Source organism: Solanum pennellii, chromosome 1 (assembly GCF_001406875.1).
Source record: "Solanum pennellii chromosome 1, SPENNV200".
NCBI classification, from domain to species: Eukaryota; Viridiplantae; Streptophyta; class Magnoliopsida; order Solanales; family Solanaceae; genus Solanum; species Solanum pennellii.
Genome location: NC_028637.1, coordinates 100,733,212 through 100,748,290, shown reverse-complemented (window position 1 = coordinate 100,748,290; position 15,079 = coordinate 100,733,212). Strand labels below are relative to the sequence as shown.

Here is a 15,079-nt window from a genome sequence, read left to right as displayed (position 1 = left end):
GATACAAAATCCTATATGCGTACTGTGACGATTCAAAATAATATTACTAGTTGGATTATATTTGTACCAAAAGATTCGTTTGCTTCGAACATATGGCTGTAGTTTGATTACAAATCAAACAACAATTATATACGTTTTATATTTGAAACTTATTTTTATAGATTAACAGTTTTATATTGATATAACTTGTTAATAATCAACTTATGACTTTTGGATGATTTTGATATATAAACAAATGAACTTAGACTTTCTTCAATTATGTCACCGTAGCAAGGTGCTGGAAGATTCATTGTGGAAAATTTCTTCTTAATTCTCTCTAGAGCAGCAAAAAATATAAATTAGATATTGGGAAATTTAGTGAAAACTTAATCAAGTTAAAAGTATATGTTAAGTCAATATAAAAACATACTGCATTCTACTGGTTTCCATTTAAGATTTAACATTTTTAAACTTCCTCTTGTGTATATCAAATATCATTTTTAAATCTTTATTGGGCAGCAAGAAAACAATATCATTTTAATCATTGCACATAAGTTTAAACATTTCTGAGTGTCAAAACTTTTCATTGCAGTAGTAGTGACAGCATCATTATGGAATTGGCCTACAACAAGCATAGGCGAAGTTAGATTAAAATTTTATAGCCGCAGTTTCGATCGTTAATAACTGAGTTTTAAATTTAATATTTATTAAATATTTAATAATTATTTGAGAAAAATACTGAGTTCAGTCTCTCCCCTAAATACAAGGGCAGTGGAGAGGGTCCCACCTCCAAAATAAAAAGTGAAACTTTTAATTTCTTTTCCACATGATAACTGGGGTTGAAATTATCCATGAAGACACAGTCCAATCCATACACCTCATATCCCTATTAAACCTGAAAAGCAGTCAACAACAACAAGAAGAAGAAAAAGAAGAAGAGAAAGAGATGTAATAGAAGAGATTTCTTGTGTTTGCAAAGGGAAATTTAGTAGAAAAGGATTAGTCCAATTTGATATTCAACACAAGAAAAAATGACTTGGATTATTGAAAATTCAAGATTTATGATCGCCATATCAATTGTGATCATTTTGGCTTATCCTCTTCTACAATCTTGCCCTCCTGCAGAAGCAATAAAATCATCCAATTCAGATCATGTTCCTCTGTTCAACTATAGACAATCACCAAATTTCAAGAACTCACCAAAATGTACAACATTTCCCATAAGTTCAATTGCAACAAAGATTTGTAATCCATTTTTAGTCCATATTTCAATGACCCTTGACACTAAATTCCTCCGTGGATCGGTCGCCGCCATTCATTCAATCCTTCAGCATTCTCACTGCCCTGAAAATCTCTTCTTCCATTTCATTTCATCAGATACTGCCATAAATCTTGAACCCCATTTGGGAAAAATCTTCCCTTTACTGTCATTCAAGATTTATTATTTCAATCCAGGAATTGTGCAGAACAAGATTTCGTCTAGCATAAGGCAAACTCTTGAACATCCACTGAATTATGCAAGGAACTACTTAGCTGAACTCTTAGAGCCTTGTGTTCAAAGGGTCATATACTTAGATTCTGATATCGTTTTAGTTGATGATATATCTAATCTGTGGAAAGCAAGTCTTGGATTATCAACTGTTGGATCACCTCAGTACTGCCATGCTAATTTCACCAACTATTTTACCCCCAAATTTTGGTCTCACAAGAAGTTTTTTCGCGCATTCCATGGCCGGAAACCTTGTTACTTCAACACAGGTATGACGATGATGATGATGTTTCCTTTTTCCTGTAATTGCTTATGATCACATTGGATACTCTTTCTTAAAGAATAGTTCGACCAATATGCATGAATCAAATACTTTGTCAAAATGCAATATAATTAAAAAAAACATGCTTGTCTGGTACTATATAATAAAACTACACATGTAAATGTCCAAACATCCACCTAATTTACCCTGTTTCAACAACCATTCATCAAGTAAGTCCTTATACTTTACCTAAAATACAACTAGGAGTCAACGACTAAATCATGCATCGGTACAAATAACTTTTACACTATCAAAGCATGTTAACGTGTTATAAAGCTTAGTACTATATACTGATTGTGTAAAAAAGGTGTACACCCTGCGAAAGACTAAAGTCTAAAATGATTTTTCAGGTGTAATGGTGATTGATTTGATTAAATGGAGGAAGTACAGACACACGAAGAAACTAGAGAGATGGATGAAGATTCAGAGAGTGCATAGGATATATGAGCTTGGTTCATTGCCACCATTTTTATTGGTATTTGCAGGGAAGATAGCACCAATTGACCAAAGATGGAACCAACATGGACTTGGAGGGGATAATTTGAGTGGAAGTTGCAGAAATATACATGCTGGTCCTGTTAGTTTGTTGCATTGGAGTGGAGGTGGCAAACCTTGGCTCAGGCTAGACTCTGGCAACTCTTGTCCACTGGACGAGCTCTGGGCTCGATATGACTTGCATGGCTAGAAATAGCGTTCACTGGCTACTTTTCGGCCTTATGATCTTTGAAAAATGTCATTATACTAAAGTTCTAAATTCTACGAGTAAAACTTCAGAGCAATAACTATTTTTCAATTATAGAAGCTGAAATGTGACTATTTGTAAATTTCCCCCCTTTACATGGACCTCCTAAGTGATGACCACAAATTTGAAAATTACAACACCCTTCCCAGTAAGATTCTCAATGTACCATTTTGTGCAAATTATCTTATCATAATTTATGCTAATACCACTGACTTTAATTTTTCTGCACTATCTGTAAATAAGTTCTTGACACAATCAGATTAACCCATAGCTTCATAACTACACATTAGTCACCTGAAATTACAACGGCATAGCTAAGATTTTCACTAAAATAGTTCAAGAAATGAAGAAGTAAACGCACAAAAAACAAAGAGGGTTCAACATTTGCAATTCGCTGACTAAAAAGGATCAATGTGGTTGTCGTGCACTGGTGGGAGTGCTTCAGCTTTAAACAGAGGTCTCGGGTCGAGCTCTAGGTATAGAGAAAATCTTGTTGGAACGCCACTGCCGAATAACAGTGCGCGATCGGATCTAGTCGGGTCTCCAAAGTGAGGTCAAACAAGTTATAAAAGGATAGTGTAATCAACTTACCATCTATTTATACTCCTCTTGTTCTATTCTGGATTTGCTACTTTATTGTTGAAAATTTTAATTTAGGCTGAAAAGTTTGAATTCTATATGCTTCTAGACCAGAGATTTAGAGTCCTATTTTGAGGAATTTTGAGTTTGACAGTACAGAAACTTCACATAAATGTTGCAAATGTCACCACTACTCTTGTACAATGTCTACCAGCAATTGCCTCCACCCTATCAGTTCCACTGATATCCCTGCTAGTTTTTCTTTCTCACCAGACATTTCATATTCTACTTTTAAGACTTGAAAAAATTCACATAACTCATTTCTTTTTTCTTAAAAGGTAAATTATTTCCTATAACTTCATTCATATGTATTAAATCCGAAATTTTTAATTAAAAATAATATAATTTAGTATTATTTTATCGTCCCACCACAAGAATTAATGATTATGGTTGTTTAGTTGGGAGACACCAAAATGCTTCCGCAAGGCGTGACGCTAATTGGTAACAAAATGACGATAAAGAGGACAATACTATAAAATAATATTAGCAGATCTCTCATAATATATAGTATAGCTCTATATCAAACTCGGACAATGGGACCCGCATCATTCAAAGACCAGTCAATGCCGCCAGGAACTTGGGGCTTACGCTTTGAGCTTTCACCGGTTGCTCCCGGTCCAGGTTACTACTATTTCTTTTTACTTTTATTAGTGGGGTACCGTAAAAATAATATTAATTATCTTTTCACGGTTTGATTCAGTTGATCATAACTATTTGATAATTATTTTAAGTAAGAACAATAATTTATCTGATTGAATTAAGAAATACAAGTTTAACATGTTATTAACGCGTGTGAACTTCTATTTATTTTGAATAAATTTGTATAATTATTTATTATTCCTCTTGATGTTAAATATATTTAAATTTTTTTGTTAATGTAAATCTATTGATCAAACTATTTTCACGATATATTTTTTGATAGATCTTCAATTTGTCTTCTTAACTATAATCTTTCGAGGTTTATTTTGTTAACTTCCTTATAATAACATTTCGATTGTTTCGATTCTAACAACACAATCTTTATAGCACCACCCCACCCTATTCGCAACTCCCACCTCTCGTAATATTTTTTCAAAATGCAATCTTTCGCTTTATTTTGTTTGCTTAATCATGTGTGTTTGGTAAAGTTTATGAAAAATAATTGACAATATTATAAGAAGAAACATTGACGAGACAATAAATACCATTTCCTAGTTTAAGTGATAGATTCTATCTACTCTCTCTATTCATATATTATTATTCGTTTCATATTACTTGATCACTTACTAAATCAAGATAAAATTAATTTATTTATATTTTTCATTTTACTTTAACAATTAATATTAATATGATCTTTATAAGTTTAAGCAAATTTTGAAGATTCAAACTTTTTTTAAATATAAAAAAAATTAAAATTAATTAATTTCCTAATGATTTCTTGATCACTTTAGAAACTAAAAAGTGAAATAATTATTGTCGCATCAAAGCCAAAAATAAAAACATAGATCAAATGAAATGATTAACTTGTTGTGTAAGATAAGTTATAAAAATGGAAAAAGAGAGATTCAAATTCTAGAATAGTCAAGTATGATAATTTAGTCAAAAGTCTCAACTAGAAAAAGTGTGATATTTGGAGGGATTTTAGTTTTTAGTATATGATAGATACAAAAGTGGAGGAAGTCATCACAGTTTTGATTCTTCACCTCTGGTCGAATAATGTCAATTTGTTCCCTCGTCGGTTAACCCCACCACTCTTTCAAAACAATTTAATATAACATTCNTACAAAAGAATGAAAAATTTGAATATTATTTCGGTGAAGTGGCGGGATCGACTTTATTTTTTTTCATATAAAATCCCGTTTCATAAGAACTCCCATACACCTACGCAAGTAACCGTCGACGAAAAACAGAGCACATCGCGGCTTTGCTAACCATTTAAAATCTCATTTCTGTAACAATTATAAGTGGACTTTACTTCCCATCTTCTAATCTGAATTTTCTGTTGAATTTCATGAAAAGTTCAAATTCTGTTACAGTTTTCTTTTTTAATCTCGGTAACCCACAATCGCTATAACTTCTGTTGTGAACACTTTGTGTAAGAAGAAAATAATATAGTTGAAAAAGTATGACTAGTATGAAACGTCGACGCAAATTGTGTGACAAAGAAGGAGCAGTGGAGGTTTCTGATGATATTGTGATCAACATACTGCATTGTTTGCCTTCAAAATCTCTAGCAAGGTTTAAATGTGTATCCAAATGTTGGCTGAAGTACATTGCTGATTCATCCCTGAGTTATAGTTGTCGTTATCGAAGATGGAGGCCTCAACCCTGTCTAATTGGCTTCTTTTATCAAGCTAGGGATACCTGTGAACGATCGAAAATTCAGTTCTTCTTCACATCTGAGGAATCAGCATTAGATATTGATGGTGGCTTTGATCAATCAGTCAGTTTTCTAGGCAGGAGCGCGTACATAGTTGCATCATCTAATGGTTTTCTCCTTTGCAATAAGCAGAGGGTTTATTATGTTTATAATCCTGCTACGAGGCAGAGTATGGCTCTCCCTAAAACTCAAATCGGCATGAATGATCCAACTATTGGGTTTATTTGTAAGGTAGATGACCCTAATAGAGATGTTATCTCCTTTACTATAGTTCGTTATTGGATTTTACAATCCAATGTGAGAATTGAGAGTTTCTCTTCTGAGACGAATGTGTGGATTGTGGATAATCTAATTCTCAGTGTACCTCTTAGACTGTATTTTTTCGTTTATATGAAATCACCATCAGCTGGTGCAATCGACGGAGTGTTCTTTTGGCTTGATCAAGGGCCACAAATCACTGTTTATGATAGTGTCCATAAGAGTTTCTGGGCATTGGAATTTCCTGAAGAAATGGTTGCTACAGGCAATTATTTTCTGGGATTTTCGGGTGGGGATTTCTATTTTGCATTGTATGTGAAGACAAATATTACTGTGTGGCAACTCAAGAGCAATATTCGTAGTCGAGATGCACTGTGGGTCAGGAAGTATGTCACGGATGTCGCGACTACAGTTCCTTTTGGACTTACAGGATTTCTACATACTGAGGTGCAGAACATGGACATTCATCCTGCTATTCCTCACATCTTTTATTTGGATGTAAAAGGTAAGGTTATTTCTTATGACATGGAAACAGATTTTGCAGAACTTGTGCATGATTTTGGAGAATATGGGTGGAGAACTAAACACTTCAAATTATTTTCTTATGAGTGGCATCAATGGCCGCGCATTCTGTAGATTGTCAAGTTTGTGTTGCCCATTGTTTCTTCTAATAACATTTGTTGAGTATCCTATTTACTTATTACTTAGATGTATATACTAACTTTTATGGATTTCCATTTCATTATCTGGTTTTCAAAGCTCAACGAATTACAAAGTTATATCATGCACGAATACTTATCTTGCTATGAAGTAAGGTAGAAATAAATAGTCACATTAATTTCCAGAAAAAAAACAAAGTAAGGATCCTCTAAAACATCTGCTAAAGCAAGTTAACGCCCAGAAAGAAAGAAAAAAAGGAAAAACGAAGGATCAAGATGACTGATTCAAAAAGAGTGAACAGCTTATACCTGGAAGAACTATCCCATCGGCACTTGAAAATAAAATATGCTCCTTGTGAACTCAATCCGAATCAGAGGAATATTGAGGATAGGGCTTCAGTGTCGTTACCATCTTAGACAGTACCTCTCCCATATCTTCCACTTCATCTTTTCCAAAACCCCAACTTTGGAGCAATGGTGCCCCAATGGCTCCTCGCTCAATACCAAACCTACGAAGATTTTCAAGTTTTCTTTCCAAAAAGGGCAAAACAGCAGTGCTTGAACGTAATCTTGTTGCCATAGGAATGGAATGGACTTCAATGGATCCCCTAGATGAAGAACCTGAAATCGGGGTTTCCAATAGCTCACCGTGTTGACCAACCATATCGCGAAAGATCATAGGGAATGGCAAGGGTATAGGAAGAGGACAAGTAGAAGCAGATAGGTGTGAGAATTTGGGCCTTGTGACTGAATTATCGTAAGCACACTCAACTGCATCCTTAACGTCATTAATTGAGGCCCTTTGGTTTCCTGAAAATAACATGGAAAACTACAGTTTAACAGATCAAACATCTCTGGAAAAGCTATAAGCAAGAAGGTGATAACAGAAAAGAGCCACTAAAACAACACTAAAGACTCAAATATGCTTTAAAAGGTGGGTATTCATTCATCTCACTCTCATGGGTTAAAGTTACACGCTCCCTTTTGGAACTATTATTCTGTATAGAGTATAGCATGTTGAAGTGCTTTGCTAGCAAACATAATCCACTATTTAGGTTGGTTTTACCTTTAAGGTTTAGTACTCATCACACACTGGAACACCTCATTCCTAACCTTTCTTAGTTATGTTTTGTCCATTTTCTCTAGACTTGCAAATAAAAAGCTTAATTTTTTTTATGATCGTGCTGTCTGGGCCAGCTTTCACGCACCTCGACTAATTCCACAGGGTACCCTCCACCACCCACCAGCAACAGCTACAAGGTAACTCTGTCCACCAAGCCTAGAACAGATGGCGAAAATCATCTAGTGTATTTTGTCTCCGCTAGGAATTGAACCTGAGACCTCATGGTTCTCAACCACTTCATTGACCAATAGGTCATACCCTTGGGTGCATGAAAAGCTTAATTTTCATTGCAGGGATTCGAAAGTTACATTTTAATCAGTAATTTTTCCGGCAATGTATCTTACCTATTGAAACCAGGACAAGTTCATGAAATATTTGCATATTGTGCTATAGCTTGAGCTTCTCAAAGGTAAAACAGTTTAGAGATGAGGTAATATGACATATATTATGTAGATGGAGTACAAAAGGAGATGGGCAAGCCAGTACGCAAATCATCAAACTATGTACCAATACAAAAATGGGATTAGAAAATTGAAAAATGTTAAAAATATAAGAAATATGCTAAAGATCAAATCAAGTACCAGATGTAACTGCTCCGTGAATGTTCATAGTTTCCACTGCATGGAAATCTTCAACATCTTCTGCTATGTCCGGAATCAAGGGCTGCAAGTTTCCGAGAAAGGACTGCTGAGCCCGGTCTGCTGGTGTAAAAGAGTTCCCAACATCAGGAGTAGAAGTAATTGCACAGTGGGTTCAGAAAAATGAAATGCTAGAGACAAAAGCATACCACTTAAAGAAGGTGCCGGCATGGCAACATCTAATATAGTTACCATGTTCTGCCTCATTTGGCCTGCTAGCATTTGTACTGTCCCATACATATCCAGAGCACCAGACGTATAGATTGATTCTGCAGATGGGCCTGACTGTTTCATCCTAAAAGGGAGACTAAATGAGTGCATTGCAGACGCATACACTGCACTGGAGTGGTAAGGCTTTTCGTCTTCAATGCGGAGAAACTGAGAAGCTCTACCTAGATAATTACATATATGCAAGTATCAGCCACGGGAACTCGTTCAGATAAGAGCTTTGAATATGATAAGCATACAGAGTAAGAGGTCATAAAACAAGATTCAGTTACAGAAGTTAACCTGCATCAAAAACTAGAAAAGTCAAAGATACACAAACAAGACACAAGTCCATATAGGTGAAGAAAGAGTTTACCGACTATACAACAGGATCCAGTGAATGAACTGGCTAATGAAACCACATGATTACCAAACATTTTGTTAAATACACAGGTTTAACACCTATGATTTCACTCAACAATTGTTGAATCCCCTGTTTCCTTTAAACTACACAGGATTCACATAGTTAACTGGAATTCAAATTTGTTGATTCAGTTAGATGCTGAAAATTGCTGAGGATGTAGGCAAAATGCACACAACTTCTTGCCTTCTGAGTGAGGAAAACCACAAGTTTGCATACAGCACATGAAAAAGTGTGAGACACAAGCCATGATTTCTTCAGAATGTCCCTAACCTCAGCTTGTAATCAGATTTGTTCTCAATTTGGGGTGGACATATATGAACACATGTCAGCTACTCATACAGCATATGTGAACCCATCAAGTATCTCTTTGTTGCGGCCAGGAGTCGTTTACTGAAATAATCTCCTTTGGATGGACAAATATGCAGTACAAACTAACAACCCAATTTAATTAAACAAAGAATCTAGTATGCCTGAGAGAACCATATGAAGGAAAATTGTATAGTTCTACTAAAAAATCACATTATGAGAATAGTAGTTCTTACTTCCACTCAGGGAGGGCAAACCAACCGGGATAATCAATTTACATAGCTCAGACAACCTTGAAAATGAGACTGCATCATGAAGATTGTGGGAGATAGCTTGCTTGCGACCTTTGGAGTCCATGTGCAAGCTAGGATTACGTGCATTATATAGTAAAACTGGGACGTTTGGGTACTCATCTGCAATGCTCTCCAGGAACATTGCGGATACACCAGAAAACCCTCCTGAGTCGTCCACAATGCATTGGATCCCCTGCAAAAGTGATCCAATTTAAAAAAATTAACAACTCTTGCCGACAAGAGAAGAACACAAGTGCAGGTGGACCGTTAAGGAAAATAAAAACAGTTGTCCAAAAAGAGCACAAGATTCAAGATCTCAGCAAGCAAGAGGAAGAATATAGAGTCGCATTGCTGATACTCGAACTGCTATAACAGAACTGTTGAAGACCAGATGAACTAATGAGGTTGTTAAGTCAGTAAGCCAATCTGACAGCAGACAAGATATTATGGCAGTATTGTGACGCTGCCCCCAGGGCTTTGGTTCAATTGTAAGGAATGATGCAACACATGAAATGCAGGTTTATCGCACGCATGTAAGGTTTCAAATCCCGCCATGGACAAAAAGTCTGGAATTTAAGTTGGGAGAAGGCTAAAGGGGCGGACCATTCTCCCCTGAGTTTTGTACCTGTTGATACTTCACAAAGTGGGTATACAGGCGATTTCTATGATATCAAAAAATAAAAATACTGTGAAGGAAACAGGACTAAAGGGAACTGTAATGATATACTCTGTGAGGACAAAGTTCATTCAACATCAAGGAGAAACTTACAGGACAAAGAAATGCTCTCAAACATGTGCAGAATAGTAATACTATCACACTGGAAGGAATCAGAATCATTAGACCAGACAAATTTCAGGTGGTTGATCTGCCTACAAACCTGAGGAGATTCACGAACAGCAATAAACTAACTAGACAATATAGTAGTCTAGAGGTTTCAATCATGAGTACCTGAATATGATCACATTCTTCAACAAAGAAACGAAGTCTGTCATCTATTTCTTCACCATGTTGATGCCCACAAAATGCCTCCTTCCCGAGTCCATAATTATCGAACTCCTGAATATCTGCCCATAATCCACTTAATTCATATAAACTTTGTGGATGATAGTGTACTTTAGAAAAATCTGTCCAATATTGAACATCACTTTCCAAACATTCTACGATATCCTTATCTTGAATTTCTGCTGGAGAATTGTTGTTCACATTGTCCAAATCATTAGCTTTGCCCACACTCTCTTGTCCTTCCTCACTTAAGCTTTGCAAGAAGAGATTCCTCCTTAAAGGTTCAGATGCATGAGTTATGACTCTGCCCTTCCTGCACATTTGTCTGGAGACCTTCATTCATATAGTTCCACTCAAAATAATGTAAATGATATTAGTAAAGCAAACTTTCCCCTCACACGCACACCCACCTCCTCTCTTGAAATATTTCTCCAACATCACAAGTAATGTAGGATATGTAAATGTCCTACTGGTTCTTATTGGTTATTTCATAAAGTTTTTTTGATCAAGGGGGGCCTCTTTTACTGATTTTGCATAAAATAGAATTGTCTTTTTCCTTTTTCAGCAACTGTTAAATTTCAAATTTCCACATGGCATATTTAAGACCACAAGATTAAAGGACATTTTGGTAAATTCTACATGTCTTTAGTTTAAGACCACAAGATTCGAAAGTCTTATTTACTTTCTTAAAATTTGTGTCAAGTCAAAACCAAACAAACAAATTGAACAAATGGAGTAATTAATAACATTCTGTAAAGCTCAAACTTGTCTATTAAAAATGAAAGAGAAACAAACTGGAACGGAAGATGGCAACCGGAAATCCCAGGTGAGTTGTTCAATATAACTGATCAAAATTAATTTTCATTTAGTCAGCAGTGTGGGAGCATTATTATCAGCAAACAAGTTGAGAAAAGGCGACGAATGTTTGGTGCTTCCTGTGTAAGGAACAAGGGAGGGAAGACAGATCATCCTGCTTCATTGCAGGATTGCAGCAGAAATTGGAACACTGTACTCTTGTTTAACATAGAACGGGTGATGCTAAGGGCAGAAAAAGAGGCAATCACAAATTGGAGATTAAAGAATGTCCCAGGAAAATGAGATGGATGTAAAGAGTCCAAAAAAAAACATCCTTATTTTACTCCTACATTTCTTGCAAAGAGGTATTCTCTCCTCTATATACAGATAAAGTAATATATTTATCAATGTGGGGAAGCCCCAATATACAGTAAAGAGAAAATTCTTATATGTGTAGATAGCTGGAACTTGGAATTTACTTAATATATGAATGTGACTGCTTGTAGAAAAAAAAATAAATTAATCTTATAATTTTAAATTAAAATTACGTAGTCTTAATATGACACATGAAAAACAAAAACTTAAAAAAAATAACTTATTCTTTTTTTACAACGGAAAATTATATACGAAGTTCGAAAAGAAATCAAATCACATAACTTTATCCTTTCATTGTTGCAAGAAATTACTTTTACAACTCTCACCACTAATTATAATTATGCAATAATAACTTTATCAGTTAACTCAAAATTTCTTATAAAATTTCTACTATTGTAAAACGAATTAGTTGGTGTGAGTGTGACTAAATATCCCTATTTTTAAATTCTAGAAAGTTGACCTTTTTATTTTTGGGAGGAAAAGAAACCGATAACTTGCTAGGCTACTTACCTTAGCCGGTCATAATTCATGAGTGGTTGGGTTCATCATCATCAACATCTGCTTCCTGGAAGTTGCTATTTTTTCATTGAATATTCTAACCCTTCTTCTTTTCCTATTATTATACACTTGTATATATTCAAGAGATATCATTTCTTAGCTTCCAACCTCAATACTACTTCTTCTACTACTACTTCAACAGCTATATATCAGGTACCATTCTCAGTTCCTATTTTTTGTTTCAGTTCTTCTTCTTCTTCTGTTTTTTGGTTAGAATTTCTGGGATTGCTTTGATTTCTTCAATCAAACATCTCAGAATTTAGTAGCTCAAACCAATTTCCATGGAAGCCCTTTTTCAAGAACAGCTTTTTCCTTGTGCTGATTCTTTTATTTTTAGGCACCCTTCCATTCCAATGGATCCAAGAAAAGAAGTTATACAAAATGGTGTCAATAATCATCCTAGTTTTGATCAAGATTACTTTTCAAATCATGTTGTTGGAGTGGGAGATTCTTCTCCTCCTCCTCAAGAGGAAGGGGAAAAGGACTACTCTGATGCAATGTACAAATTCTTAAGTCAGATGCTTATGGAAGAAGATGATTTGGAGAATAAGCCATGTATGTTTCATGACTGCATGGCTCTCCAAGCTAAAGAGAGATACTTATCTGATGTACTTCATGGATCCGAAAACAACTATTCCCCACAATCTGTCATTATCAATCCACACGATTCCTCTAGTTTTCTCAGCAACTATTCACCTGATTCTATTGAGTCACCTCAATGGGATCTTAATTTCGAATCCCCTGCTTCCATGTCCACTTTATCTAATCATGACTCTTTCTTCACTTCCTTCGGCAATGGCCATTTTGAAGAAGGAGCTGTTAATGTGTTCCAAAGTGGCAGCAGCAGCAATTCACCAACTGGTTTGAGGGAAAAGAAAAATCGACATCGAGGAGATGTTGCTGCAGACCAGCAGAGGAGTAACAAACAGATGGCTACATTTGTTCATGATGAATCTGAACCATTGGAAATGTATGACAATGTGTTGCTTTGTTTAAACAATCCATATGTGGAACAGCATAGTGCTACTAGTGTCACTTCCTACTCGCCGCCCAATGAAGCCAAAAAAGCAAGCAAAGTTGGACGGCCGAGAGGTGGTAGGAAGCATAGCAGCATTGTCAAGAAGGAAATGGTGGATTTGAGGGCTCTGTTGACTCAATGTGCGCAGGCCATGGCAAACTATGATAGCAGAACAGCTAATGAGCTGCTGATGCGGATAAGAGAACACTCTACACCTCATGGCGATGGGACGGAGAGGTTGGCTCATTATCTTGCCAATGCCCTTGAAGCACGCCTGTCCGGCACAGGAACAGCTTTGTATACAGCGTATGCACCCAGTAGGATATCAGCTGCTAACATTTTGAAAGCTTACAAGGCATTTATCACAGCATGTCCATTCAAGTTGCTGTCAAACATTTTCGCAAACAAGTATATCCGAAAGGTCATAGCTGGAGCACCAAAGATACACATAATTGATTTTGGTATTTTGTATGGTTTCCAATGGCCCTGTCTCATACAAGGTCTATCCATGAGGGCTGGGGGACCTCCAGAGCTTCGCATTACTGGAATCGATCTTCCCCAGCCAGGTTTCAAGCCAGCAGGGAGGGTTGAAGAGACAGGGCGTCGCCTGGAGAAGTACTGCAAGCGATTTAATGTCCCTTTCGTATTCAAAGCCATCGCGAAGAAGTGGGAAAGCATCACGCTTGAAGAGCTTGAGGTTCAAAGGGATGAAGTGTTGGTAGTTAACAGTTTGTATAGGCTAGGGAACATACCTGATGAGACAGTAATACCAAACAGTCCAAGGGATGCTGTCCTGAATTTAATCAGGAGGATCCGTCCTGATTTATTCATCCATGGTGCGTTGAACGGTACTTTCAACACTCCATTTTTCGTCACACGATTCAGGGAGGCGCTTTTTCACTTCTCTTCACTGTATGATATGTTTGAGGCTACTCTTCCCCGCGAGGACGAGGACAGAAAGCTATTCGAGGAAGAGGTTTTTGCAAGAGATGCTATGAACGTGATTGCTTGTGAAGGGACAGAGAGAGTTGAGAGACCTGAAACATACAAGCAGTGGCAACTTAGATGCGTTAGAGCTGGATTCAAACAGGTGCCACTTGACCAGGAGATTGTGAAGATTGTGAGGAATAAAGTGAGGTCGGAGTACCACAGGGACTTCTCAGTTGATGAAGATGGACACTGGATGCTACAAGGATGGAAAGGACGCGTAATTTACGCTCTCTCTTGTTGGAAGCCTACAAAGCAGTCTGTAAAATTAGTCTAGTTTATCAGGCCATTTCTTCTATGGCTGTATTTTCATATGCTAGTGGAGTTTATCTTTGTTTTTAGCAGCAGCATTTTGGAATTTATTCTAATTTAGTTTCACTCTCTCAAATGCTTCAAAAATTTCTTTCAGTTGACGTGCAGAAGCATTACAGATTTGTGAGCTTCAAATGAAAGCGCCTTCTTTGAAGCTTAAACTCAAATAGCTTACGTGCATTTGGATTTTGGGTTAAACAAATCAGAATTTGACTATATACGACACTATCAAGCTAATGCTGTCTCCTTCACCACAACGGTATCAACATAGTGAATAATAATTGTATATGCATATAAACATATAATCCAGAACAAGTTTTTTATTATACTATCACCTGTAAATCATGTAACTGAATTCATTTCTTCTAAGAAACAACAGGATGGAATTACGACGAAAAATTGAATTGTGAAGTGAATTACCAGCAATATAACTTTCATTCCCATAAGGATCGATAGGAAATCCTTTCTCCTGACTACGGCCTTTGCTCTGTTTGGGAACATCTTCACCCGTGCAGGTGCAGTTGACTTTGTGATATATCATATAATCCATTCGTTTAAGAAAGATACATGAGATAAAAGTGTCAAAAACACAC

The 15,079-nt window shown here is 36.3% G+C and overlaps 4 protein-coding genes across 7 annotated transcripts; 3 read left to right on the top strand and 1 right to left on the bottom strand.

The window, feature by feature from the left end:
• The first annotated feature begins 793 nt into the window (after nucleotides 1–793).
• Nucleotides 794–2,756, top strand: LOC107004467 (probable galacturonosyltransferase-like 7). The gene is made up of 2 exons (XM_015202667.2): nucleotides 794–1,737; nucleotides 2,141–2,756. The coding sequence occupies exons 1-2, from the start codon at nucleotides 1,011–1,013 to the stop codon at nucleotides 2,473–2,475; spliced, it is 1,062 nt and encodes a 353-aa protein (XP_015058153.1). The 5' UTR covers nucleotides 794–1,010; the 3' UTR covers nucleotides 2,476–2,756.
• A 2,317-nt stretch (nucleotides 2,757–5,073) lies between these two features.
• On the bottom strand, nucleotides 5,074–11,030 carry LOC107004427 (protein misato homolog 1-like). 3 transcript variants are annotated; one of them, XR_001454742.2, is made up of 6 exons: nucleotides 10,388–11,030; nucleotides 9,382–9,631; nucleotides 8,358–8,600; nucleotides 8,152–8,271; nucleotides 6,757–7,257; nucleotides 5,074–5,514 (listed from the first exon to the last, which is right to left on the bottom strand). XR_001454742.2 is itself a non-coding variant. In XM_015202627.2 (5 exons), exons 1-5 carry the CDS (start codon nucleotides 10,778–10,780, stop codon nucleotides 6,809–6,811), a joined length of 1,455 nt encoding a protein of 484 aa, XP_015058113.1. In that variant the 5' UTR covers nucleotides 10,781–11,030; the 3' UTR covers nucleotides 6,511–6,808. The 3 variants fall into 3 exon arrangements, 2 of the variants coding, with proteins under 2 accessions (XP_015058113.1, XP_015058122.1); XM_015202627.2 differs by lacking the exon at nucleotides 5,074–5,514 and having other exon boundaries at nucleotides 6,511–7,257; XM_015202636.2 differs by lacking the exon at nucleotides 5,074–5,514 and having other exon boundaries at nucleotides 6,511–7,257; nucleotides 8,152–8,268; nucleotides 10,388–11,026.
• LOC107004456 (F-box protein At5g03970-like) lies at nucleotides 5,285–6,711 on the top strand. The gene has a single exon (XM_015202655.2). The coding sequence runs from the start codon at nucleotides 5,285–5,287 to the stop codon at nucleotides 6,422–6,424; it is 1,140 nt and encodes a 379-aa protein (XP_015058141.2). The 3' UTR covers nucleotides 6,425–6,711.
• Nucleotides 11,031–12,035: 1,005 nt separating the features above from the next.
• On the top strand, nucleotides 12,036–14,573 carry LOC107004392 (scarecrow-like protein 11). 2 transcript variants are annotated; one of them, XM_015202601.2, is made up of 2 exons: nucleotides 12,037–12,322; nucleotides 12,507–14,573. In XM_015202601.2, the coding sequence occupies exon 2, from the start codon at nucleotides 12,523–12,525 to the stop codon at nucleotides 14,449–14,451; it is 1,929 nt and encodes a 642-aa protein (XP_015058087.1). In that variant the 5' UTR covers nucleotides 12,037–12,322; nucleotides 12,507–12,522; the 3' UTR covers nucleotides 14,452–14,573. The 2 variants fall into 2 exon arrangements, with proteins under 2 accessions (XP_015058083.1, XP_015058087.1); XM_015202597.2 differs by having other exon boundaries at nucleotides 12,036–14,573.
• The last annotated feature ends 506 nt before the right edge of the window (nucleotides 14,574–15,079 follow it).

Bases quoted from the DNA above. Each gene is read 5' to 3' on its own strand.
- LOC107004392 (XM_015202597.2), top strand. From the start codon at position 12,451: ATGGAAGCCCTTTTTCAAGAACAGCTTTTTCCTTGTGCTGATTCTTTT.
- LOC107004456 (XM_015202655.2), top strand. From the start codon at position 5,285: ATGAAACGTCGACGCAAATTGTGTGACAAAGAAGGAGCAGTGGAGGTT.
- LOC107004427 (XM_015202627.2), bottom strand. From the start codon at position 10,780: ATGAAGGTCTCCAGACAAATGTGCAGGAAGGGCAGAGTCATAACTCAT. The intron at 9,632-10,387 runs GTACTCATGATT...TCACTTTTGCAG, and splicing joins AAGAATGTGATCATATTCAG to GGGATCCAATGCATTGTGGA. The intron at 8,601-9,381 runs GTAAGAACTACT...GTAATTATCTAG, and splicing joins TTTGCCCTCCCTGAGTGGAA to GTAGAGCTTCTCAGTTTCTC.
- LOC107004467 (XM_015202667.2), top strand. From the start codon at position 1,011: ATGACTTGGATTATTGAAAATTCAAGATTTATGATCGCCATATCAATT. The intron at 1,738-2,140 runs GTATGACGATGA...ATGATTTTTCAG, and splicing joins ACCTTGTTACTTCAACACAG to GTGTAATGGTGATTGATTTG.